Source organism: Aulonocara sp. 'chitande type north' Nkhata Bay, linkage group LG11, assembly GCF_057382095.1.
Source record: "Aulonocara sp. 'chitande type north' Nkhata Bay isolate Kocher_YH1m ecotype deep benthic linkage group LG11, A_spYH_male_GT1.1, whole genome shotgun sequence".
NCBI lineage: Eukaryota > Metazoa > Chordata > Actinopteri > Cichliformes > Cichlidae > Aulonocara > Aulonocara sp. 'chitande type north' Nkhata Bay.
Genome location: NC_141354.1, coordinates 5,048,261 through 5,073,359, shown reverse-complemented (window position 1 = coordinate 5,073,359; position 25,099 = coordinate 5,048,261). Strand labels below are relative to the sequence as shown.

General features: G+C 41.4%; 1 protein-coding gene across 3 annotated transcripts in view; it reads left to right on the top strand.

Annotated features, from left to right (window-relative positions):
• grik2 (glutamate receptor, ionotropic, kainate 2) overlaps nucleotides 1–25,099 on the top strand; it is a 346,386-nt gene that overhangs the window by 85,489 nt on the left and 235,798 nt on the right. For all 3 annotated transcript variants that reach the window (XM_086310278.1, XM_086310275.1, XM_086310277.1), the window contains exon 5: nucleotides 20,536–20,717. In XM_086310278.1, coding sequence (XP_086166404.1) covers nucleotides 20,536–20,717 — 182 coding nt within the window. The remainder of the gene's footprint in view (nucleotides 1–20,535; nucleotides 20,718–25,099) is intronic.

The following is a 25,099-nucleotide window of genomic DNA, read 5'->3' as shown; positions in this document are numbered from 1 at the left end:
TCTGTAGTTACAATTGACATTGACTTTAAACTCAATTCTCCACCATCCATGTGTCAGTTCCCAATAACACACAAAACAGCTCATTGATATTCAGTGATGCTGATACCAGGCTATGGTCTGATTGGCACACTCCTGACTAATCACATCGCAGCAGTGACTTCAGCCTCGTCTCACTGCTCAGCACACATGCACGCTACATACATGCAAGAGTTGAGATTATTTAGCAACGTTTGAGACTCTTAATGGGTGAAAGCCTTCAAATCACAGTCCCATATTTATTTGCTGATTTACTGAATAATAATTATGTGAAAGCTGACACAGTGAGTGGAGAAGAAGAGGCGCAGAGATCTCCTGCTGTTACCCTCCATTCCTCTATCATACATATAGTAACTTATTTGCTCCCATTCTCAAATTCTGTGACAATTTTGGTGTTGATATATGTGATGCAATATGTGAAGAGTACAATTAATTACAGAGACTGAGTTCAGGGAAAGAGCATAAATCATTGAAGTCTGGGTGAATAAATCTAGAATAAATACATATTTTCTGTTTTAGCTTCCTCACATTTACACCCATACACGTGTTGATGGGGGGGCAGCAGCAGGATGCATGTGCACATTTCTGAAGCTTTGCTTCTGCTTAATCTTTCTCCGGGTTCTCCAAATGTCATTGAACTTAAATAAGCTGTCCAAAGTGGTGAGGGTCAAAGTAACCTTGACCCTGACTCTCAGCAGCTTAGTGACTCATCAGCCAGTACTCCTATCACACATGTGGATCGGCCGTCTGGAGGAGTTACTTCAACATCTCTATGGCCAATGATGATTGATGGCTCAGTAAAAGGAACTCTTCTTCCTCGTCGGGGGCAATGGACTAGAAGGGGAGTTGGATGGTGGAAGGGCTGCTCTCTTATAAGGATATTTATCACAGGTGGACCAATCTGGTTTATGCTCGGGAGACTCCCAGACGGCCCCATAATAAATGCTTAGGGGGGATGAAATATTCATGCAGAGTTAAATATGGATCCACCGTCAATACTGATCAGCGCTGACACTCCTCTTTCCTCCCACTTGAGAATTTTTTGCCAGTATTGCCTGTGCATGCAGATTTTTAAAGGCATGAAGGAGGACTCAGCCATGCAGAAGGGAAGGAGAAATATCTGAGGTGAGGAAGAGCGTTAGAGTGCTGCTGCAACATGTGTTTATGATGGGAAAGTGCAGCAGTCAGGTGTGTCAGCCGGTTTTTATTGGTGTTAACTAACTAATGTTGCGAAATCAGTTTTACCCCGGTTCTTTTTATTCCTCGAGCATCCAGAGACGGCACCGGACTCAGTAGTCATTTTCACAAAACTTTATTCATCTTTACTCATCTTCATTTATCCTCATTTAAGCATGCATCTTCTAGAAGGGAAGACTTGCCAGGCCGGTGCCCCTCTGCAAAATCTTCACCCCTTTGTTAGTTACAGCCAGCTTTATAGAGGCGTCCCCATCATAAACCCCCTCACAGTGTGCTGCAAACTCTGTGTCTGTGTGAGTGCTCGTGTGTGACTGTGTACACATACCTGTATGTATGTGTGTGCACGTGAGTGAGTGTGCGTGACAGTTAAAACACTGTGGGTGTAGGTGACTCCCTAGAGGTCATAAAACCCATCTCCCTTCCAGACCACAGGTATCCAGTTACAAATGTTGAGACCTTTCACAGTCCAACTGGGGGAGGGGTCTCCTACAATCTACTCCTAAGTTCATGACACAGTCAGGCCTTTATTACATTGAGGGCAGTATCTCTACAATAATTCTACATTCTATGTTAACACATTTCTAGACTCTAAAATAAGCTAAACATTCCTACACTAACTAACTAACTAACTAACTAACTAACTAACTGTAAAACAGAGAGCTGTGCTAGGTGCAGAAGCTGTTTCTCTCCTCAGACAGCTCAGGCAACACAAAGAGAAGACGCACAAAGACACGTTTAGTTTCGCTCTGTCGTCTGGAAACACGAAGATTATGGCCGAGAAAATTAGGCTGATTGTTTTAGTGGCAACAGTGTTAGAAGATCTTTACTACAACACTTCATGAATTTATATAAATCCTGGAGCCACTAAATGGATGAACACAGGTACATCTGTACATGCATCTGTCACAAACACTTACTCCACTGCCACTGATTTTAAGATTTAAATGCACAGCACTCCTTAGTTGTCAAACATTTATTGAATCTATAGTGATGTCAGGCTGTAAGGCTGAGGTCCACCTGTCAACATGAACCCATTCATTATGTTCTTACTGTAAGCTCATGTAGCCTGCTGCATTCTTGCTGAATGTCTTCTTTCTGCACTGCTTCCTGGCTGATTTAGTGAAGAACTGCAAACTGTTATCACTGTAGTTAACATTTAGTCTAAGCTGCCAATAACAAGTGATGGAGGAAGATTTTAAGAACCAGTGCTTTAGTGAAAGTGCACAGGGGATCAATGATCTCAGAGCAGCAGCAGCTTGTCTTGCACTAGTCTCACATCAGTTTCCCACCAAGACCACAAGTTTATTTGCATTGCACCCACTTCAGGTGTCATCAGCCCATTCAGTGGGCATTATTATAGTAATGAGCCCCATAGATGTGGGCCGGTAGGCGTCTTCTATACCCGCTAGACGGTCAGAAAGTTTGTTATCATCCATTAAGATGAAGCATCACTAACAGGATGATGGGAAGACTGCAGAATCCATTGTCACTGCTTTCCGGTGGATACGGCAGCGTTTACAGGTAAGACCATTTAAATGGAGAGATTATGATACGTCAGTGAGTGTCAATGAGAACTGAAAATGTGATGTTATGTGTTGAGAAAGCAGCTTTGAGATGCATTTGTGGATATTGTTACGTGTTTTATCACCTTTACGCTGCTAGCTTAGTTACTGTGCAAAGGTATTGTAGTATGCCGTCGTACAGTGATTACTGTCAGGAGAGAAATATCAGTTTCTCTCCTGACTAAGTTGCTAGTTAATTAAATTAGCAGTAAAATGGTTATTTGCAGCCTGATTCTGAATAAATATCCTGATTATCTTCAATGCATTTTTAGCCAGTATGTGCTAGTTCCACTGCTTCGTTCAAACTGTATCATATCGGCTCAGGATCAATGTAAAATTAAGTTCTGAAAAAAGTCTGGCTCCTTTACTCCTGCATGACAAACCTCAGGCTGGTGTTTGTTGGACCTTCTTTCCTGCTGGCAAACCTGTGAGGCCGTTAGAAACTCACAGTAATGTTTACATCATGCAAAGACTGCCAGACTCTGTAATTCTGTAAATGATCAGTGACTGAGGCTGGCGGTAAACACGTGCTGTCCTCTATACTGTATTTTGTGACTGATTTATTAATACGTTTTATGTTGTTTGTTTATTAATAGAGAGAAGATAGATTTAAGACGTGCAAAGAGAAACACTGTTGCTTTAATACTTTGACCTGTGTTTAGTGCTGCATCAATAATCAACATGTCCCCTTCACATGTCATTGTAGTTTTTGCTGTTGTTCTTTCAGAGATGGATTGGAAATTAAAAAGTCCTTAAAAGATTTTTCTCCTCCCCGACCCTTAAAGCTTCTTCTGACATTCTCAGAAACACAGGTGAGCAACAACCCTTAATATGTGCTTTTAACATATTAGTGATTTATATACCAGCCTTGTATTCGTTTTTCAGGTGGTTTGTTCATCCACAGAAGCTTCATTTGTCACTGTGGGACTGCTGTGTCACCTGAAAAACCATGTCATCCATTCTCACATGATGTTCTGTTTACAGAAGAATTTTAGAGAAATGTATTTGTCTGCCAAAAGGGAAGGCTACAGTGTTTCCATGGATTACCTCTGTATGAATGCGCTTATTAGAGGAAGGCAAGTGTTTGCCCTTTTTTGTTCCTCAGCCACAGTCAGTGCTATCACAGGCAGGTGGTCAACATTAGGAGAAGACAAGAAGTAAAAGGATTTCCAACAGGCAGCTGCAGTGAGGCCACAGCCACCTTACACTGAGACCAGAAAGCATCTGAAAGAAGCTTTTTATGCTAGCTGTTTGTTATTAAAAAATTAAAAATATTTATAAATATATATTTGTAATAGGGGTGCAACGATATTCGTATCGATATTGAACCGTTCGATACAGTGCTTTCGGTTCGGTACGCATATGTATCGAACAATACAACATTTGTAATTTATTTTATCAATTTTTCTTCTGACGATGCTGTCTGTGTTGAGCGCTCAGTGAATCTGCGTTCGACTACTCCGCCTAGGCTGCACTGTCGAGCGCAGATCCACTGAGCGCTCAACACAGACAGCATCGTCAGAAGGAAGAGAGCAGGGCAAGCTAGCGAGACAGAAGTTAAGCTCTCCTTGCAACATGGACCTCCCCCACCCTCATTCAGATCTGGCGTTTGGAATTATTTTGGTTTTCATGTGACGTATGACCCTGAAGGTAAGCGAGTCATGGACTAAAGTAAAACAGTATGTTGGATGTGTCATGCAATGCTCAATTACATGGGTGGGAACTAGTGTGTTAGCGCAGTTAGCTCGTTAACGTGTTGGCCGTCTAGCCCCATGCACGGGGCGATCGGCGGTAGCTCGTTAACGGAGATTTGCCGTGTTGTGGCGTTAAGGTCATTTCAACGAGATTAACCTGAAAGCACTAGTGGGAACACAACGAATATGACTGCACATTTACGCCGACATCATCCTAGTGCAAAGACAAGTGGAAGCAGACAAGCAAGCATGCTACTAACTTTAGCCGAGTCATTTAGACAGCCGTTTAATATGCTGCTGAGAATATAGCCCAGAAGAAGCGGATAGTATAGCTTTTATTTTGGAAAGAGACATTTCTCTGTAATAAACTCTCTTTTCCAAAGATGAGTGATTCCTCAATCAGATACAGGGCTCGCAATATCGCTAGCCCGACGTCCCGGGGCTAGCGATTTTTTCAGTCGGGGTACCAAAATCTATCTCTTCCCTGCCCGTCGGGCTATTGTAGGAAACATATATGTCAATGCTTTTGCATTCTTTCAGAAATGTAGCTGGGTAATTATGTCATTGGCATCGGTGAGTCACTGTCAATATGTGACATATTGAAATCGCGTTTGAATTTGCGCTTGTTTTTTTGCTTTCACTTTGCAATCGTGCGAACTGTGTATAGAGAGCGACAGCACTGATCTGTGAGTGATGATAATTTGTGCACCAATTCCTCTGACATCGTCTTATTAATCGTTAGCTTACTATGCAAACATGACAAGTGAAATCTCCCGCAGCTTAAACATGTGAGAGGTTGATCGCGCAGAGAATCGCTGAGCTTATGTGAGTGAGTGTGTAAAAGCATTTCAGTTCTGCTGAGCCAAATAAGACAGGTCAGGGTGAAGAAGTGACAGCCAAAGAAAAGCTTACCACAAAACGGAGAAGTTATGACAAATCAGACTATAAGGCAAAAAGAAAGTGCAGCTTTATGGTTTCATGGACAAAATAATTTCTGTGGCTGCAATATGACGAGCTAAATAACCAGGGCTGCACATAAGTGGTCCGCAGGTGCGCATTCGCTGTCAAAATAAAAAACACGCACAAGGGTTAGGGTTAAATTTAAAAACTGTACTTTTGAGTTAAAATATATATTTATAATTTTAATAAATGACAAATTAAAAAGGCATGAACATTTTTTTTGTATCGAAAAAATATCGAACCGTGACACCAAAGTATCGAATCGAACCGAACCGTGAATTTTGTGTATCGTTGCACCCCTAATTTGTAAAGAGAATTTCAGTGGATTTTCTGTCACATGTATTGTGTTAGCCCTGTGAGAAACTGGCAGCCTGTCCTGCCTTTGTCCTGTGGAAGCTCGGATGGGCTTCATCCTCCTGCGACCATGAACTGGATACATCGTATTCCAATTATGTCATCTGATCATTTACAAACGTAAAGTAGCAGTTTTTACCCGACAGCCATATCCACACTGAACACTGAACTCAAAAACCACTGACTACAAGACTTATTTATTTATTATGTGTAATATTTATCACTTCTACTTCTTAGTATTACCTTGCATACATTTCTTATTTATACTATTATTAGGCACGAGATATCCTGACAGTGCACCATAATGTCGTTGCACATTCTAATATAATGAAAATAAGCATTTAATCAAAATGTAAGAAATGACAAATTCTAAAAAAATAAACCTGACATTAAAGTATAACTACAGGTTCATTTGTGGACATTTAGTTGAATGTTATTCAGTGACTTTTGCATTTGCCATTTGCAGTGATACACTTTCTTTTTCATCTTCGTTTGTTCTGTAAAATTATTTAAAGTGTAACGACTTCAGACCAAATGTTTGCTACGGTCATTTTGTAGAAGCATTTCTTACGTATCAGTCAGATGCTGCATAGAACGCATGTTGTAACATTATAGTATTATTTGCTGTGTGTAACTGTGGCTATTCAACCTCATTAAACAACACATTCAAGCTGCATGATGCACATAAAACGACTAAAATCATCTTCTTTTTTTGGTTTATTGTCTTTGAACCAGCAGATAAAGCCCGTGGCATTCACAACAAGTCTGTGAAGAAATATTTGAGGCCATGCACTGAAAAGGTATTTTTATTACCGTAAGATATTTGGAGTAACAGTTACTACAACTCTGTGGTTGTGCTCTAGTAAAGGTCACGGTCTAAGAGGTCTGCTGTTGATATTTGACACAGATAGAAGCTCATTTCTTCTGAATATAGTTACAATTACATATTTTTAGAAATACAGCTTTTAAAAGTTTGACATTGTGATCATATGACACTAGATATCAGGTGATGCGATTTAAGGTCATTTACACTAACCAGTGTCAGTGTAACTGTAACATGTTTTTACATTTCTGAAACACGTATGAATATAAAATATAAAAATGGCAAAGAATGGCAGACTTCTATTCATTGATACAGACATATACATGCATTATGAAACGTATGTGTCCTCGATAACTGTTTTTTTTATCATGTCATGTGACATCCGTGACCAAATTGACATGACAGAACCCGAGACACAGCCCAGCCACAAAGTGAACTAACTCATTTAGCTAAAGACAACAGGGTTAAAGACACCTCACTAACCAACCTGAGACATTGCATTGAATTTATGTTTATATCTTCATCATTTCACCTGACTGGTTTCAGCTCAGATATTCTGCTTTTTCTTTTTGGTAGATCAAAGCAACTCGTGCTGTTTCTGCTGCTTTCATTTTGATGCCACAAAGAAGAAGAAGAAAGCTTCAAACAAGTGTGGATCATGGTCTCAGTGCACAGTGTGCTGATATTGGTCACTTACTGCATTGGTTTTAAAAGCAACGTGTCCACCACAATCAACAGACTGATCAAAAACATTGACATATGTGTTGTTGTTTTAATATGTGTGATATTAGGGGTTGATGTTTTAAAATCCTTCCATTTTTAAAATTCACTAAAATGGAGGCTGAATGCACTTTGCATCATGTTGTTACCTTCAAACATGAATAAGGTTTACCTGCAGGAGGTTTGATGGGGCAGATACTTAAATATACACATGCACCTTTTCATTTCCATTCAAGAATCCTACTGTGATTTCAGTTTACATTAATATTTTTGAACCAAATGTTGGCTGTGACTATGATGGACTGGACACCTGCCCAGGGTGCAGACTGTCCTTCAGTCAAGGATCCCAGGATAGACCACAGCCCAACAACAACAACAATGGACTGGGCTGTCAGTGTTCAAGTTCAAGTTCAAGTTCAAATTTTATTCGCCACATGCAGTGGCAGGTTGCCCTGCAGTGGAATGAACCCGCCCCCGACCTTACACACACTACACAGACATCACATGGGGATACAAGTCAGAGAACGGTTGCATTACAGAAAAACACTGAAATGTACACTACAATGGGAAAGTACAAGAGGAAAAAAAGAGACCTCTACTCATGCTGGGCTGTAGAGGACAGCATGAGAACAGGAAACAAAAAAACTCCTCTGCACAGAAAGCACATATATGTCCACAGTACAACATTATAGAGCACGTGACCAGCAACAGGGTTGGGTAGGGGATAAGGAGTAATCCCAGGCAACACAGCAGCCATCCGTACTTAGCCAGGCTAAGTAAACAGTCAACACACAGTCGTTATCAGGGAGTTCTTGTTCGGCTCCAGCCTTGAACCCACAGCTGGCGCCGAAGGCATATCCGCTTTATGATGTTGATGTTGTTGATTTTTCTTTTATGCGAGCAGCTCATGAGAATTTCAAAGCTGTTCTTTAACACTCCGACTCCGACGTTATTCCATCCTGTCAATGCGAGGGGCACTGATCACAGATCAAATAGTAAAAGAAAAGAGAAACAAATAAAGGGTCATTTTCATCTCTCATAGCATAGGATTAGGCTTATTATTAATGATGACTTAGACTAATAATTTATGTTAGATTGTGAATTATGCTATTGTTTTGGTATGCTGCTGTTGGTATCCAAGTTATACCTGAATTTAACCAACCGGCCGCAACAGATGGCCCCGCCCCTCCCTGAGCCTGGTTCTGCCAGAGATTTCTTCCTGTTAAAAGGGAGTTTTTCCTTCCCACTGTCGCCAAAGTGCTTGCTCATAGGGGGTCATATGATTGTTGGGTATTTCTCTGTATGTATTATTGTAGGGTCTACCTTACAATATAAAGTGCCTTGAGGCGACTGTTGTTGTGATTTGGCGCTGTGTAAATAAAATTGAATTGAATTGAATTGAATTTGACTAACAGCATTATTAATAGAATGTCTTTGTTTTTCCTATTTTCTAATATAATAATGATGACTTGTAAATAAGTGGAAATCTCATGTTCTCACAGTCCTAATGGCAGTATGATGATTCTTCAAAGCTCCTGCTTTGAAACACTGGACTTTACGTCATGAAAGATTAAAATATAATATAATATATATAAAATGAAAACATCTGTGTCTGCAGCACATTCACTCAGGCTGGGTAGGAGTCAAAAACTGGCAGTGATTACAAACACAAAGACAAGCAGTCCATGCAGAGGTCACACGTACAGAGACCAAAATGAAACAGCAGTGAAAAGTAACTGGACACTGAAAAACCCAAAGCAACATGGCAGGGGACCCAGGGTTACAATTAGCCCCAAAAGAGAAAGAACTGACAAAGGCAACAAATAAACTGAGAGGAATACAGAAAGACTGGTGATTAGAAAATAAATAAGAAAAGGACTTCAACCTCTACCTGGAATACTTAAAGCTTTTATAAAGTCACTGAGTCAACACTTTCTAAGACATTTGTTTTCTTATATGCTGGGACCTCTTGTTTAGGTTTAACAGCTTTTCAGTCCATGCAGGTTAGGGTTTGGTCCCGCTCAGATAAATGATCTCCAATCACAGCGCAGCTCATAAAGATGAAAACACATACAGAGTGTGATCTGAGTTTGGTGAACTTTGTTAGTAACAAATGACAGTAAAAAGTTAATGACAAAACATGCAAAATATCCACTAATAATAACAAAGCAGAAAAACAGTCATACTCAGATTTTTACACTCTTAGTTGCTCTTGCTGTAATCTTGCTGTGATCTAATGTTCAGTACATGATAAGGGGATGTCCTGAGGATGGCATTGGTTGTCTCTGGTGATGTAACCACGAATAGGAGGAAAAGCGTCTGCCTGATGATGGTGAAACATCACAGTACACTGGTCTAGTTTTCTTTCTAGCTGTTTAAAACTCTGGATGAGAAAATCTGTCACAACAGGCTTTCACTGACATCGATGGAGATGCCGTGCTACAGTTTTTCTTATGCAGCCTTTCCTGGTACGGAGTGTTCTTTTCTCTGCCAGTCTTCCCTTGTCTTTAAGACTCCTTGAAATGTCATCTTCTTCAACATTGAGGGGACAAGATGACACAGTGTTAGGTCATGTTACTGCATGGTTTCCAAAATAACTGCCAGGAAGTAACCAGGTAGTGAGAAAGGGACTGACGTGCTTAGAGTGACTGCACTTGAAAGGAGACACATTTATCCACTGATCTACATCACTTCACCTGGGTACGTTCTTTGAAGCTGGATGAAGACTGCTCCTTCCCTCAGTCCAATTCTAGTTTTGCAGACCAGTTGCTCTCTGAGGTCACAGTCAGCAATTGTAGCAGCAGACTAACAATTAAAATCGATTTCTTCCATTGTTTTTTCCTTTTTTATAATAACTATGTACAACATGCATCCATCTATCTTCTTCCCCCTATCCGGGGCCAGGTCACAGGGGCACCAGCCTAAGCAGAGAAGCCCAGACCTCCCTCTCCCCAGCCACCTCCTCCAGCTTGTCCAGGAGAACACTAAGGCCTTCCAAGGCCAGCAGAGCGATACAATTTCTCCAGTGTATCCTGGGTTTGCCTCGGGGCCTCTTCCTATGCTTTTGTAAAAAGAACATTAAACTCTACGACTCACAACTATTTCTTCTTTAGCTTTGGATGGTTTACCTGCTGCCTCTGACGATGGATCAGATGCCCTTTTGGGGAAGTATAGTATTTTTCTCTGCTTTGTCAAAACCTCTACAGAGCCTGTCAAGAGAAAAATATCTGTCAGCATAGAAGATATGAAATATATATATTTCGTTAGACAGCACTGAACAAACTTTGGTCAGCTGATTTCCTCTGTGCAGTGCAGAAGAGTATCAGTCAAGGTGGTGAGATGGACTCATCATTTGTGGTAGTTCTTCTGAAGAAAGACCACTGGTACCATCTGTGAGCCCAAACCACTCAAGCTGTCTGCTGCTCTGCTTCATCTGCAATTACAGCCAGCACCAGGCTGATACAATTATACCAAATACCACATTACTTTGTATGAATAAATAATAAACAAGAAATAAACTTTGGAGATGCTGAGCAGGTGGTTCCATCATCAAACTGTAGACAGCCTCTTTGTTGGAAGAGGTAATGCCTACAACAGGACTGATTCTCCATCATAGATCTATAGAGTGTGTCAACTTGTGGTATTCAGATAATAAGATTTAAGCCAGGGTGACATAGTTTTCCAGATGACCTTTGCAGACTGACTTACCTGTGTAAGTATGAGGTTCAACAAAAATCAGACTCTGTAGTAACAGATAAATGAAACTCCAGCTGGGAGATGGAAATTTGCATTTCTGTCTGACTCATCTGGACAGGGACAGTGTGGCAAACTGAAAAGCGTCTCCAAAACAGCCAAAAGTGAACTTAATACTAGGAATTTAAGGGCTGGGAATTTAACAAATTGGTTAAAAAAACATAATGTGTTAAAAAAAATAACGCATTTAATCACACTTTGCAGGGAACTTTTGTCAATGCACGATTTCCTGGTATACCGATTATACTGATGCACACATCAGAGCTAGAAAGAGTTAGTTGTCCCTGACAACCCCATGACCCTACACAAAGTGTTTCAAATGTCTGGGGGCCTGCCTTAGGCGAGCAGGCCGATTGAGGCCAGCAGAGGGAGAGTCATTCTGATCAGGACATGAGGTACAGCTGCCACCCCTTTCCCCAACAGCAGGTGAGGCAAGTGGGCGATATGGTGAGAGTCTGTCCTGGTGCAACACTACCATGTGCCCCTAGCCATGCATGCGTACCAGGTACACCACCTCAGATAACACTGTCATGACTTCCGTAGGCTCTTGCCAATGACTGCAAAGTTCAGGGTCCATTTCTTGCCCACCAGCAATCTCAGGCTCAGGGCCTAAACACCAAGTCCATTGGTGTTTAGAGATCCTGCAAAAACAATAGGGCAGCAGGTGTGCACTGACTGGACTCTTGGACAGCAATTCTGTAGGACCAAAGGGCCAGTCTCAGTCACGTTGGTGTTGGCTGGTTAGGATGGCCAGTTGGGTAGCCAGGGTGCGGTTGAGGCGCTTGCCCAGGCCGTCGCTTTGAGGGTGGAGCAGTGTTTCCTTGTCTTCTCCAACCCAAGCCACTGACAGACCTGCCCAAAGGCCTTAGATTCAAAGTTACACCCCTGGTCACTGTGGAGCTCAGCAGGGACGCTAAGGTGGATAAATTTCTCCTCCACCAGCTTCTCCACTGTTGTAGCTGCACTTTGATCTGGCACTGTGTACACCTCAGGCCGATATGTGAAATAATCCATGGTCATCAGTACATACTGGTTCCCCAACTCAACAATGGTGAATGGCCCCAAAATATCCACTCCTATTCGTTCCATAGGGGCCCTCACCAAATACTGCTGCAGGAGAGGTCCCTTTTGTGCTGTACAGATATGCATGTGCAACTCCACATCTCGTTGGCACCCAGGCCAGTAAAGCCACCCACTGAGACAATGGAGGGTCTTGGCATTAGCATAGTACCCTGCTCCCACTGAGCCATGAACAAGCTTGAGCACCTGGGGACGTAGCGAATGGGGCACCAGCAATTGTAGGAGGTCTCTACCCTGTCCAGGGCCTGCCACCTCTGGTACATGAGGCCTTTTTGAAGCTCAAGGTTGTGGTAGGCCCTCATCAGCCTCCTGCTGCTGGCTCAGTGCTGTTTGACCTCATTCCTCCTGTCATTGGGAATAATGACACTCAACTGCTGCACAGGGACGTCCTTGGAGCACTTCCAACCAGCGGGGCACCTGGCCTTCTGGGTGCTTGAAGTTTAAGAGGTTAGGGATGCATGGTCAATGTGGAGGAGGAAGCGGCAGCCATGCAAGTATGGACGGAAGTGCTGTACTACCAGAACTACAGCGAGCAGCTTGCGCCGAGTAATGCAGTAGTTTTTTTTGGCTCAACCCAATGCACGGCTGAAATAAGCCACAACACATTCTCCATCTCCAATCTGCTGGGACAAGACAGCCCCAATGCCTACATTGCTGGCATCTGTGTTCACAATGAAGGACTGTTGGGCGTCAGGGTAGGCCAGAACTAGGGCTTTTGAATATAGTGTAAATACTGTAGGGGTGGCTGTGGCTCAGGTCGTAGAGCAGATCAGCTACTGATTGGAAGGTTGGTGGTTCGATTCCTGGCTCCCCCAGTCTGCATGTCAAATATCCTTGGGCAAGATACTAACCCCAAATTGCTTAATGTTTATTAATTGCACTTGAGTTTAGAAGTGCTTGTATGAATGGGTGAATGAGGCATGTTATATAGAGTGCTTTGAGTACTCTGGGAGAGTAGAAAAGTGCTATATAGAATCAGACCATTTACCATATACTACATATGTCATCTGTGTCCAGATTTGGTTTATATGCAAACTACAAAGAGCACAGAGATGTTTTCATACGGCACTCAGGTCGGCCAAGGTTAGTCTCTAAAACAACTGATCACATATAATGTGAGGGTTGCTATTACTAAAGCTCTGATAAGGTCAACTTCAAACTGGACAGACTGGATATTTCCATCCAACCACACTTTTCTGGGTTCAGATGTGCAGCTATCTGAGCAGAGACCCTCCAACACTACCTGCTTCCAGCCACCTCCTGTGTCTCTGTGTGTGTCTGTTTTTTCTATACTTGTTGCTTTCACATTTTTTCAGCCAGCTCCTGTTGAGGATGTAACCCAGTGTGAACTTTCCCTATCATTTTCACATGAAATACATTCATTTTTTTCTCAATTACAATCACATGGCCAATCTATAGATTTGTTTAGTCTTTTTTTTTTTTTTGTAGAAAGATGATTTTCTCATAGCCATAGTAAAAGGAAAAAGCTCCATAATGTGGTTTAGGTACCCACTAGTGTTTCTGTAGCCAGCTGAGGTGATTGTGAACCACAGTAGAGAAGTCACTTTGTCTTGCATTGGTTAAATGGAACATGGCCAGTGTCTCACAGGTCAACACTCTGGGGGTATTATCATTAGTGTGTGACATCATGTTTGACTTAATGAAAGCTAGCAATTGGTTGCTGAAGCGCCTGCAGACTGCTCTCCCACCGAGCACTGCATTCATGCACAAACAAACAATGCCACAGGGCAAACAGCTGGAGACAGTAGACTGTGGGCACAGGCCCAGAAGACTGCTGCACCAGTTTAGACCAAATATAATGGTATGTTTTCAGATGCGAGCACTGGTTTATTTTTTTTTAAATATCTCATGGTCTATGAAGTGTGTGATTAACAATACTCTAACTAGTTACATGAGAGCAGTTTTATTTTCACATGTTAGTAACACAGCACATTTGTTCTATACATTAACTTGTTATTCTTTAGCTTTCAGGACTTGTTTCAGTGTTCCAGTGTACAGTTGAATAGTCATAACAACAACAACAATATTACTTCTACTACTAATAACACTAAATAATTAAACACTCCTCCATTTAAAGCAAAGAAAAAAGTTCAAGATACAGTTAAGGAAGAATAATTTTTACAAATTAACTTTTCCTTAATGAGCAATGAGACCAATGTAAAGTAAAAACTTAGAGTATGATAATGAAAATAGCTCCATATTAAAACAGTTGTGAGGTTGGAATATAGGTCCATGGGGACTTCCAATATTTGTGACAGATCACAAATTAGAATGAAGCTATTCTGGTTTTTTCCTTTTTTGTGCAGGTGTCACAGAGATTTGATCAAAATGTGACTATTTATAGCATGAACACAACACAGACCCAGGTTAGTTTTAATTTATTTTTTTCTCTAAATCCACTTTTTATTATAGCATTTAGTTATATTCTGTGATTTAGTTTAGTTTATCTAGTGTATTGTCAAAAAGTAAATGCATAGACTGTTGTTGGTTCTCCACATTAAGTTTGAATGTGCATGCATGAAAAAATTCCACCCTCATTTTCCAGACTGCAATCTGTATTCTGTGCCACTAGCCATCCTATTATCACATGCTTTTTGATATCTGAATAAGAAGTGTGCCAGACATCAACTCTGATTTAGTTCATAATGGCACGTTGCCAGCACACAGCACAGACTGAGTCAAGCCAACAAGTCTGCACTATAACGACACCCTGTATGCAGCACAGCTCACTCCCAGTCCAATCACACTATGAAAATCTCTTTGTTTCAGTAGTTAAAATGTAGCTCAGCAAAAAAAGAATATGACCAAATATCTAAATATCTCAAGCTAAAAAGAAAATTCATGTAAATGACACACTGACAAATTAAAGCAGCTCAGTGTAGCGGTACAATGTAGTGGACAGTGCAGTGCAATAACGTGGCTTGAAGGTAATGCATGTTAACAGCTGAGATTCAAATAAAATGTTAACATGAGAGGACAGAGAATGCTCTGCCAGACAGATGTGTGGCATTGTAAAGAGGCACTTCATGAAATATGAAAGATTTCTTCAATATGCCCCCATGCTGAAAAAGTCTCTTAGAAAAAGTGCACCACTGCCTGTCAGGTAAGTAGTGTGGAGGGTCATCGAAATAATCTATGTTCAGGGACCTTCTACACCACCACTTGGTTAGAAGAACACACAGTACAGTAGACCCTACAATAATACATAGAGAGAAAAACCCAACAATCATATGAGCCCCTATGAGCAAGCACTTTGGCGACAGTGGGAAGGAAAAACTCCCTTTTAACAGGAAGAAACCTCCAGCAGAACCAGGCTCAGGCAGGGGCGGGGCCATCTGCTGTGATTGGTTGGGGTGAGAGAAGGAAGACAGGATAAAGACATGCTGTGGAAGAGAGACAGAGATTAATAACAGATATGATTCAATGCAGAGAGGTCTGTGAACACATAGTGAGTGAGAAAGGTGACTGGAAAGGAAAAACTCAGTGCATCATGGGAATCCCCCGGCAGCCTACGTCTGTTGCAGCATAACTAAGGGAGGATTCAGGGTCACCTGGTCCAGCCCTAACTATATGCTTTAGCAAAAAGGAAAGTTTGAAGCCTAATCTTAAAAGTAGAGATAGTGTCTGTCTCCTGAATCCAAACTGGAAGCTGGTTCCACAGAAGAGGGGCCTGAAAACTGAAGGCTCTGCCTCCCATTCTACTTTTAAATACTCTAGGAACAACAAGTAGGCCTGCAGAGCGAGAGCGAAGTGCTCTAATAGGGTGATATGGTACTACAAGGTCATTAAGATAAGGTGGGGCCTGATTATTTAAGAGCTTGTATGTGAGGAGCAGGATTTTGAATGATGCATTGAGTTTTTCCTTTCCAGTCACCTTTCTCACTCACTATGTGTTAACAGACCTCTCTGCATTGAATCATATCTGTTATTAATCTCTGTCTCTCTTCCACAGCATGTCTTTATCCTGTCTTCCTTCTCTCACCCCAACCAATCACAGCAGATGGCCCCGCCCCTGCCTGAGCCTGGTTCTGCTGGAGGTTTCTTCCTGTTAAAAGGGAGTTTTTCCTTCCCACTGTCACCAAAGTGCTTGCTCATAGGGGGTCATATGATTGTTGGGTTTTTCTCTGTATCTATGAAGCTCCTTGAGGCGACTTTTGTTGTGATTTGGCGCTATATGAATAAAATTGAATTGATTTGAATTGAATTGTGTTATCTGGCTTCATGGACAGATAGAGCTGGGTGTCATCTGCATAGCAGTGTAAATGTATGCTATGTCTTCTAATGATACTGCCTAAGGGAAGCATGTATAATGTAAACAGAATTGGTCCTAGCACTGAACCCTGTGGAACTCCATAATTAACCTCAGTGTGTGAAGAGGACTCTCCATTTACATGCACAAACTGGAGTCTATTAGATAGATATGATACAAACCACTGCAGTGCAGTACCTGTAATACCTACAGCATGTTCTAATCGCTCTAATAGGATATTATGGTCGACAGTATCGAATGCTGCACTAAGGTCTAGCAGGACAAGCACAGAGATGAGTCCACTGTCAGAGGCCATAAGAAGATCATTTGTAACCTTCACTAAAGCTGTTTCTGTGCTGTGCTGAGCTCTGAAACCTGACTGAAACTCTTCAAATAAACCATTCCTCTGCAGATGATCTGTTAGCTGTTTGACAACTACTCTTTCAAGGATGTTGTTCACAGGCAACATACAGTTCCAGTGGTATTTTTGCTAAATTTAATATAGTCTGTGATCCATCCAGTCAAACAGATGATATCTTCTCCACATGTAGATTCAAAACAGTCCTGAAGGGTCTTTAAGTCTCAATTGTCAAACTCGCAAAAGCCTTTATGGATACAGGCTGTCATTAAACAAGAAGCCAACAATAACAATGACTAATGAGAATTGCCTCTGCAAGTAATGTGGAGGTATTGTAAAAGCTATCAGTGCAATATTGCAGAAATCTTCCTTCATAGTAACATATGCAGGATTGCATGACTTTCAGTAACTAACAGTTTTAATCTTTTGTTCCTGCCACTCAAATGAACATCTCTATCTGACCAAAAAGTTCTGAAGTGAGGTGCTGCTGCACTGTGGAAGCAGCCATGTTTCTGTGAAGCACATACATACGCCCAGTCATCTCATTGTCTCACATTCCCAAAGGTTCTTACTTCTTTGCTTAACTCCAGCTCTGCAGCCCCTTCTTCAGGATAGCAGCCTAATATTTGGAATTGTTTACACCAGGTTGTACAGGTGGGCAACAGAGAGAAAGAAAGAAAGCAGGTCATACATATTAAATGAAGTAATTTGGCATAACCAAGCACAAAATGTACTTGGTTAATGTTCAGAAGAATTATGGTTGTGGTTGAAAGAAACCAACATCGGCTGGACTGGAAACAGCCTGTAACTGGTTCAGATTTATCTAAGCAGCTGTAATTATCAACCCAGACCCCTCTAACACAAGGTGCTACCTTACAGTTGTGACCAGGGATGGTTTATTTTCATACTGATGTCTGCTTTAACTGACACAATAAAGTCTGTTATCATACCAAAGCCAAGCGTCCTGTCTGAAACTGTGCTGTGTCAGCGTATAGCAATTTAACACTCAGCTCTTTCTGTCCCTGTTAGCTAACCCTTCACACCGTGGGGTTAATGCTTGTATCATTCTAATGAGGAGTGATCGACTCTGAGTATACGTTACCATTAATGTTAAAAAGACCCTTTATTAAAAACCTTTTTCTATCATGATATCTTGCAGATTTGCTCTGTTTCAGTGAAAAAGCTTTTCTCTTAAGTAAACTCTTTACTCCACAGAAACGTTCATCAGCACTTGACAAAGTAAACTGATAAAAATACAACAAAACTGAAGCTTGAGTGGATAACTACCAGACTTTGCTGTTTTGAGTTGAAATGCATGTTGTAAAACTCCGGGTTACTTCCACAGTACAGAGACAAGCAGTTAGTGCTGTTTGTTTGATCGGTGCCTCTGAATATGATGGTGAATGATTGTCCGGCTCTCTGTGTTAGCTCTGCAACAAGCTGCTGATCTGTCAGGTCCCTGCCTGTCATCCTATGGGAGCTGGGTGAGGCTGGACTGGATAAGTAGGAGAGGATGCATGGATGGGTAATAATAATTATAATAAATAATCTGCCAGAGTAATACAGTAATAATGAAGAACACAAAAGTGCCCCAAAACTTCAGGCAACAACAACAAAATCAGAGGTCCTGAAAACGCCAAACATGTTTTCATTATGTGAAAAACAAGAGATGTTTATGCTTCAGTTGAAAACTGGTTGAATTTACATGTACAGTGGGGCAAAAAAGTATTTAGTCAGCCACCGATTGTGCAAGTTCCCCCACTTAAAATGATGACAGAGGTCAGTAATTTGCACCAGAGGTACACTTCAACTGTGAGAGACAGAATGTGAAAAAAAAATCCATGAATCCACATGGTAGGATTTGTAAAGAATTTATTGGTAAATCAGGGTGGAAAATAAGTATTTGGTCACCTCAAACAAGGAAAATCTCTGGCTCTCACAGACCTGTAACGTCTTCTGTAAGAAGCTTTTCTGTCCCCCACTCGTTACCTGTATGAATGGCACCTGTTTGAACTCATCATCTGTATAAAAGACACCTGTCCACAGCCTCAAACAGTCAGACTCCAAACGCCGCCATGGCCAAGACCAAAGAGCTTTCGAAGGACACCAGGAAAAGTATTGTAGACCTGCACCAGACTGGGAAGAGTGAACCTACAATAGGCAAGCAGCTTGGTGTGAAAAAATCAACTGTGGGAGCAATCATCAGAAAATGGAAGACATACAAGACCACTGATAATCTCCCTCGATCTGGGGCTCCACGCAAGATCTCATCCCGTGGGGTCAAAATGATCATGAGAACGGTGAGCAAAGATCCCAGAACCACACGGGGGGACCTGGTGAATGACCTGCAGAGAGCTGGGACCAAAGTAACAAAGGTCACCATCAGTAACACACTACAACGGCAGGGAATCAAATCCCGCAGTGCCAGACGTGTTCTGCTGCTGAAGCCAGTGCATGTCCAGGCCCGTCTGAAGTTTGCCAGAGAGCACATGGATGATACAGCAGAGGATTGGGAGAATGTCATGTGGTCAGATGAAACCAAAGTAGAACTTTTTGGTATAAACTCAACTCGTCGTGTTTGGAGGAAGAAGAATACTGAGTTGCATCCCAAGAACACCATACCTACTGTGAAGCATGGGGGTGGAAACATCATGCTATGGGGCTGTTTTTCTGCCAAGGGGACAGGACGACTGATCCGTGTTAAGGACAGAATGAATGGGGCCATGTATCGTGAGATTTTGAGCCAAAACCTCCTTCCATCAGTGAGAACTTTGAAGATGAAACGAGGCTGGGTCTTCCAACATGACAATGATCCAAAACACACCGCCCGGGCAACAAAGGAGTGGCTCCGTAAGAAGCATTTGAAAGTCCTGGAGTGGCCTAGCCAGTCTCCAGACCTCAACCCCATAGAAAATCTGTGGCGGGAGTTGAAAGTCCGCGTTGCTCGGCGACAGCCCCAAAACATCACTGCTCTCGAGAAGATCTGCATGGAGGAATGGGCCAAAATACCAGCTACTGTGTGTGCAAACCTGGTAAAGACCTATAGTAAACGTTTGACCTCTGTTATTGCCAACAAAGGTTATGTTACAAAGTATTGAGTTGTATTTTTGTTATTGACCAAATACTTATTTTCCACCCTGATTTACCAATAAATTCTTTACAAATCCTACCATGTGGATTCATGGATTTTTTTTTCACATTCTGTCTCTCACAGTTGAAGTGTACCTCTGGTGCAAATTACTGACCTCTGTCATCATTTTAGGTGGGGGAACTTGCACAATCGGTGGCTGACTAAATACTTTTTTGCCCCACTGTATGACATTTATGATTTCATTCATGATACATGAAGACTGTTACTGATGTGTACGAATATATGTGGTGTTTGGATTAAAGTACACTGATCCTGCTGTGATGTGGGCTGATACACTGTGAAAGACAGAGAGACTGAGAGGGAAATACAACGATGCTGAAAGAAAAAGATTTTGAAGAGAAATGCACGACACTAGAAAGAACTGCCAATAGAAACATCCCTGCAGCTTTCTTATTCTTGCTCTGATTATAACTGCTGCTGCCAAATCAATTAGATAAAGTTGTAACCACAGTTATTGTGGAAAGATACATACATTTAAAATGTCCTTTTGGAAAATAGATCGTCCTCATGGACGTCCGCAAATAGTGGAGGAACAAAACTGTTCAAATGTGTGTTGTCTTTCTGCTTTTTCTCACAGGTCTGATTCGTTTGCAAGAGCTTATAAAGGCGCCTTCACGGTACAACATCCGGTTAAAGATTCGGCAGCTGCCTGCAGAAACCAAGGATGCAAAGCCACTCTTAAAGGAGATGAAAAGGGGAAAGGAGTTTCATATTATCTTTGACTGTGGCCACGAAATGGCTGCTGGGATACTGAAGCAGGTACGAATATTTGTTGTTGTATTTTGTCCTCTTCTAAATAAAATAACCACAAAAACTCTCAGTTCCTAACCAACTGAGTAACAGCTGAACAGTTTAAAATAAGTCTGTCCTGCAATTTCAACTTGTATGTTGTGATGGACGAGCAGTAAAGCAAAGTCAGGCACAGCTTAGAGTCGAAAAACAAACTTAAATTAAACCAAAAAATCTAAATCTTGGGCCCATAAAAGATGTCAGAGTAACTGAACTCAACAAACAACACTGCCACCCCAAACAAACTGACCTACCCCAACGAGACAAAGGGGAAACTTAAATAGTGACTGATCAGCCCACAAAGACACAAAAAGGGGGCAAACACACAAAAACCTGACTGAAACTATCCCAAAAGGTTGATTCTGTTCATCTGGATGTTTTCAGAATCATCATCATCAGGGGACTTCTTCAGTCTCAGCTGACTGCAGCTTTGTTGATCGGTAATAGAGTAACATAGTGTACACTCTTAAGTGCCAGGAGGATTCCCAGGAGTTATACATCGGAGAAACCAAACAACCTCTGGGGAGGCGGATGGCACAACACAGAATCAAGGAAATGACCTCACAGCCCATTGTTCATTCAGTGGTGCTAGTTTACGTCATTGTGCAAATAAACTGAGAATACAGTATAATGTGATTGTAGAAATAAATTAATTCTAAACCAAAACCAATTCTTTACTATCCTGTAAATTAAATCCTATATTTAAAGAGAGACAAATATAAGTGTAGTGTGATGTAAGAGTTTCTATTGTAGCGCTGTGATGTTTGGTAGATGCTACCCACGATGTGTGGCTGTAACTGCAGCCATCACAATGTAAACAATAGTTTATTTTGATGTATTTAAAACGGTATTGATGTTTGTGAGCCGGTTCCAGTATTTCCTCACTTCAAATTCTTTGCATTGCTTTTGGGCAGTGTTGCATTAGGATAAAGTTGTAGTCCTGGGCGACCGGTTACAAGATGAGCTTGTAACCGGAAGGTTGCTGGTTCGATCCCCAGTTCTATCTGTCTCGGTCGTTGTGTCTTTGGGCAAGACACTTCACCTACTGGTGACAGCCAGAGGGGCCGATGGTACGACATGGCAGCCTTGTTTCTGTCAGTCTGCCCCAGGGCAGCTGTGGCTACAACTGTAGCTGCCTCCACCAGTGTGTGAATGTGAGAGTGAATGAATAGTAGCATTGTAAAGTGCTTTGGGTGCCTTGAAAAGTGCTATATAAATGCAATCCATTATTATTATTATAGTCTGGGCATCTGCAAACCACTGTTGCAATGCAGCAACATCCAGGGCTGTGAGATGGTCATCTCAGTGGAGGGAGGCGGGAATGGTGGAATTTGGCACCTCTCAACCACTTCATCTCTTTCCACTTCCAGGCTCGCTAGCCTGCGACAGCAGACCCATTCCACAGTTCCACTCCACAAACTGCCAGAGTGGGTCATTTTCACTGTGTCAAACAACCCGAAAAAGTTATCTCTAGAAGTTTGGTTGTTTGCCTAGTTTGTAAGATTTGACAAAAAAAAGCATTTAAGATGAAGTTTTATTGTTTTACTTTGTAAATATAAAATGTATTTTAGACCCAATAATAAGCAACAGGTATGACAAACAACACTAACCTACACTTACTTAAATGAAACTTTTAAATTATTTAATTTTGAAGAAGGTCATTTTGAAAAAGTTTGGATAACTTATGGTATCCAAATGAGTTAAAATAAAGTAGGTATTGAAAGGAACTGTGAAACATGTCATGGCTACAAGAAATACAAAATAAGAAACACATTTTAATACATTTCTAATCAGTTATAGAAGTGAAACGGTGAAGGTTTATCACACTGCCCACCTCCTCTTCACTGGACCTGTAGCCTTTCTTTCTCATCCACCCTGTTGTATGTTAGTCTATAACCTTTAACCTCACCGCTTCTGCTTTTCAGGCCTGTAACCCATTGTAGGTCTGAGACTCTGCTCCAGTGTAGTTTGCACAGACTGGACTCTGCTCAGTTCAACTGAGCGTACGCCTCTGCTGTCGACAGCTAGCGACCTTCTCTACATGTCCTATCATCAACTCTGCTCTGGTTCAATATTTCAACCCTCACTCACTCAGCCCTGCAATATTTATTCATCTCTTATCTAACTGCAGTCTCCTGTTATCATGTTTGTTTATCCACTCTGAGGAATCACAGCCAAAATCTTTAGTTATGATTATATTGTATTAAAGCACTGGTTGACCCCCCCGTCCAGGAAGCCACAGTCTGCGGTCAATCGGCTACGGCCAACTTCCCAAAAGAGAGGGCAATCTGTCTTAGCAGTTCACAGAGTTTAACATGAGAATATTTAACATGTTCAAAGTAAAGATTCAATTTTCAGTTCAAATTCAGATGTGCACCTATCTGACGGGGTAAAAGCAGTCGGGGGAAGCTGCTCGTTTTGCAGACACTCAGCTTTTGTACCGATATGTCAGCAGGATTCTAAGTAATTATTCAATCAGTAAAACACTAAAGATTCTACTAATCAAACCCAACTCTCTTATATATTTATCTATCAGTGACATCCAGCCAGCACTGGACCAATGCCTCCAAACTGCAAATGAATGAGCGAATGAGTGAAGCCGCTGCTCCTGCACTGACTGTACTGCAGTCATTTCTTCTTTTACTGTTATGCTGTTTTGTGGATCACAAGGTTTAAAACCACTTAAACACACACACAAAGTAACTCCACCAGAGCGCCTATTTCGGGTCACTTTTGCCGGTCCAAGCCCGGATAAGGGAGCAGGGTTGGAATTGTGACATTAAAAAAAAACAATAATTGCTAAAAGAAATGTAATCTGTAGTTCTAAATAAACGTTTTTTACTCATCCTTACATGATGTTATGTTTCTCTACTACAACGTACATCATTTAGCAACTTTTAGGACAGCCAATAGTGATTTTCCTTACTGAGGAGTTGGCAACACTGCGAGGGAGGAGGAAGGTAGTGACGTGGCATTTTCAAACCATATCGTTTTATCCTTCCACAATGAGAAGCAAAAATTTCCAGCTTACTTAGTTAATTTAAGTCAACTCAAATAACCTGAGTTAATCAGCTCTTTGAAAAAAAGTACTTAAACTGAGTTCTAATAACAAATTGATAAAAACTGAGTTCAGTCTGCTTAATATGTTTAATTAAACAGAATATTAGATTTTACAGTGTAAAAACAGACTGGTGCTGCCGGCATCTTAAAGCAGCTGTTAATATAAATAACACAGAATTGAATTAAACTGCAGGACTGTGGTAACTCACTTAACAAGCATTCATAATTCTCCTGCCTGAAAGATTTATAAAATATTGAGGACGACACGATTCAATTCCTGTTCTCTGTCACTCTCCCAGGGTTTTTAATCAGTGTCATACTGCTAGATTGCTGGGGAAGGTCAAGGTTGCCTTTCATTAATAATGTCAGAAAGAATCACTGCTAATGACAAGTAATGAAAGGTTTGAGCGTCTGATATTCTCATTACGTGACTCACCAATTAGTTATAAGTACTCATAGCAATGAAGGTGTCCAAATACCCATGGAACCAATACTTCCAGTTTGTGTTTCTGGGTTCAAAAACCAGAGAGACGTGGTGTTTAGAGACAGTGTCTCAACCTTTCTGATACCCCTGACACGTACGGGATCACTGAGTTTGTCCTTCTCTCCTGGATCACCTGGAGCTTTCTTTAGGTGCCTTCCCAGCTTTGACAAATGTCCAGTTATGTTAGTTTTTGGTTGTTCTTGCGTTTTTCAATTGATTGAGAAAAAATGTGATTGGACTGTTATTTAAATCTAAGTTAATCTAAATGTAATGTAAGTACTCCAGAAATATCAGCGACTCTTCTTCTAATCATGTTAATACTGATGTGTAACAGCTACTTTCATTTCATTGAATGTGTTTTTCTGTTAGTTTGTTTTCTTTTCCCCAAAGAAAAACGTTTCTGGCACATCCAGGATTTTGTACTATGTGAGTCTCCACTGAGGCTGGGCTGGTTTTCAGACTGAGCTGTGGAGTGTTTCTCAAGGTTTCTCACCTGTTAGCAGCAGCATCATCCCTTCCTGTCCCCTTATACATCCTCTGTGCACAGCTGTAGTCTGTGGTTTGTTTATGTACCGGAGTAGGTAATCCCAAATGGAGTATACAGTCATCACCACACAGCACAGACACATACAAGCAGCTCCTGATGATCCAAACCCAATAGCCACACAGTTAGTTCGGATCATAACAGAATAATACAGAGTAGAGGTTCTTTTTTTGGAAACACATTACTTTTGTAAAGGTGTTATTACCACTGCTGAATTTTGTTTCCCAGTAGAATGTATGGCTGTTACAGCAGGCAAGGGGAGAC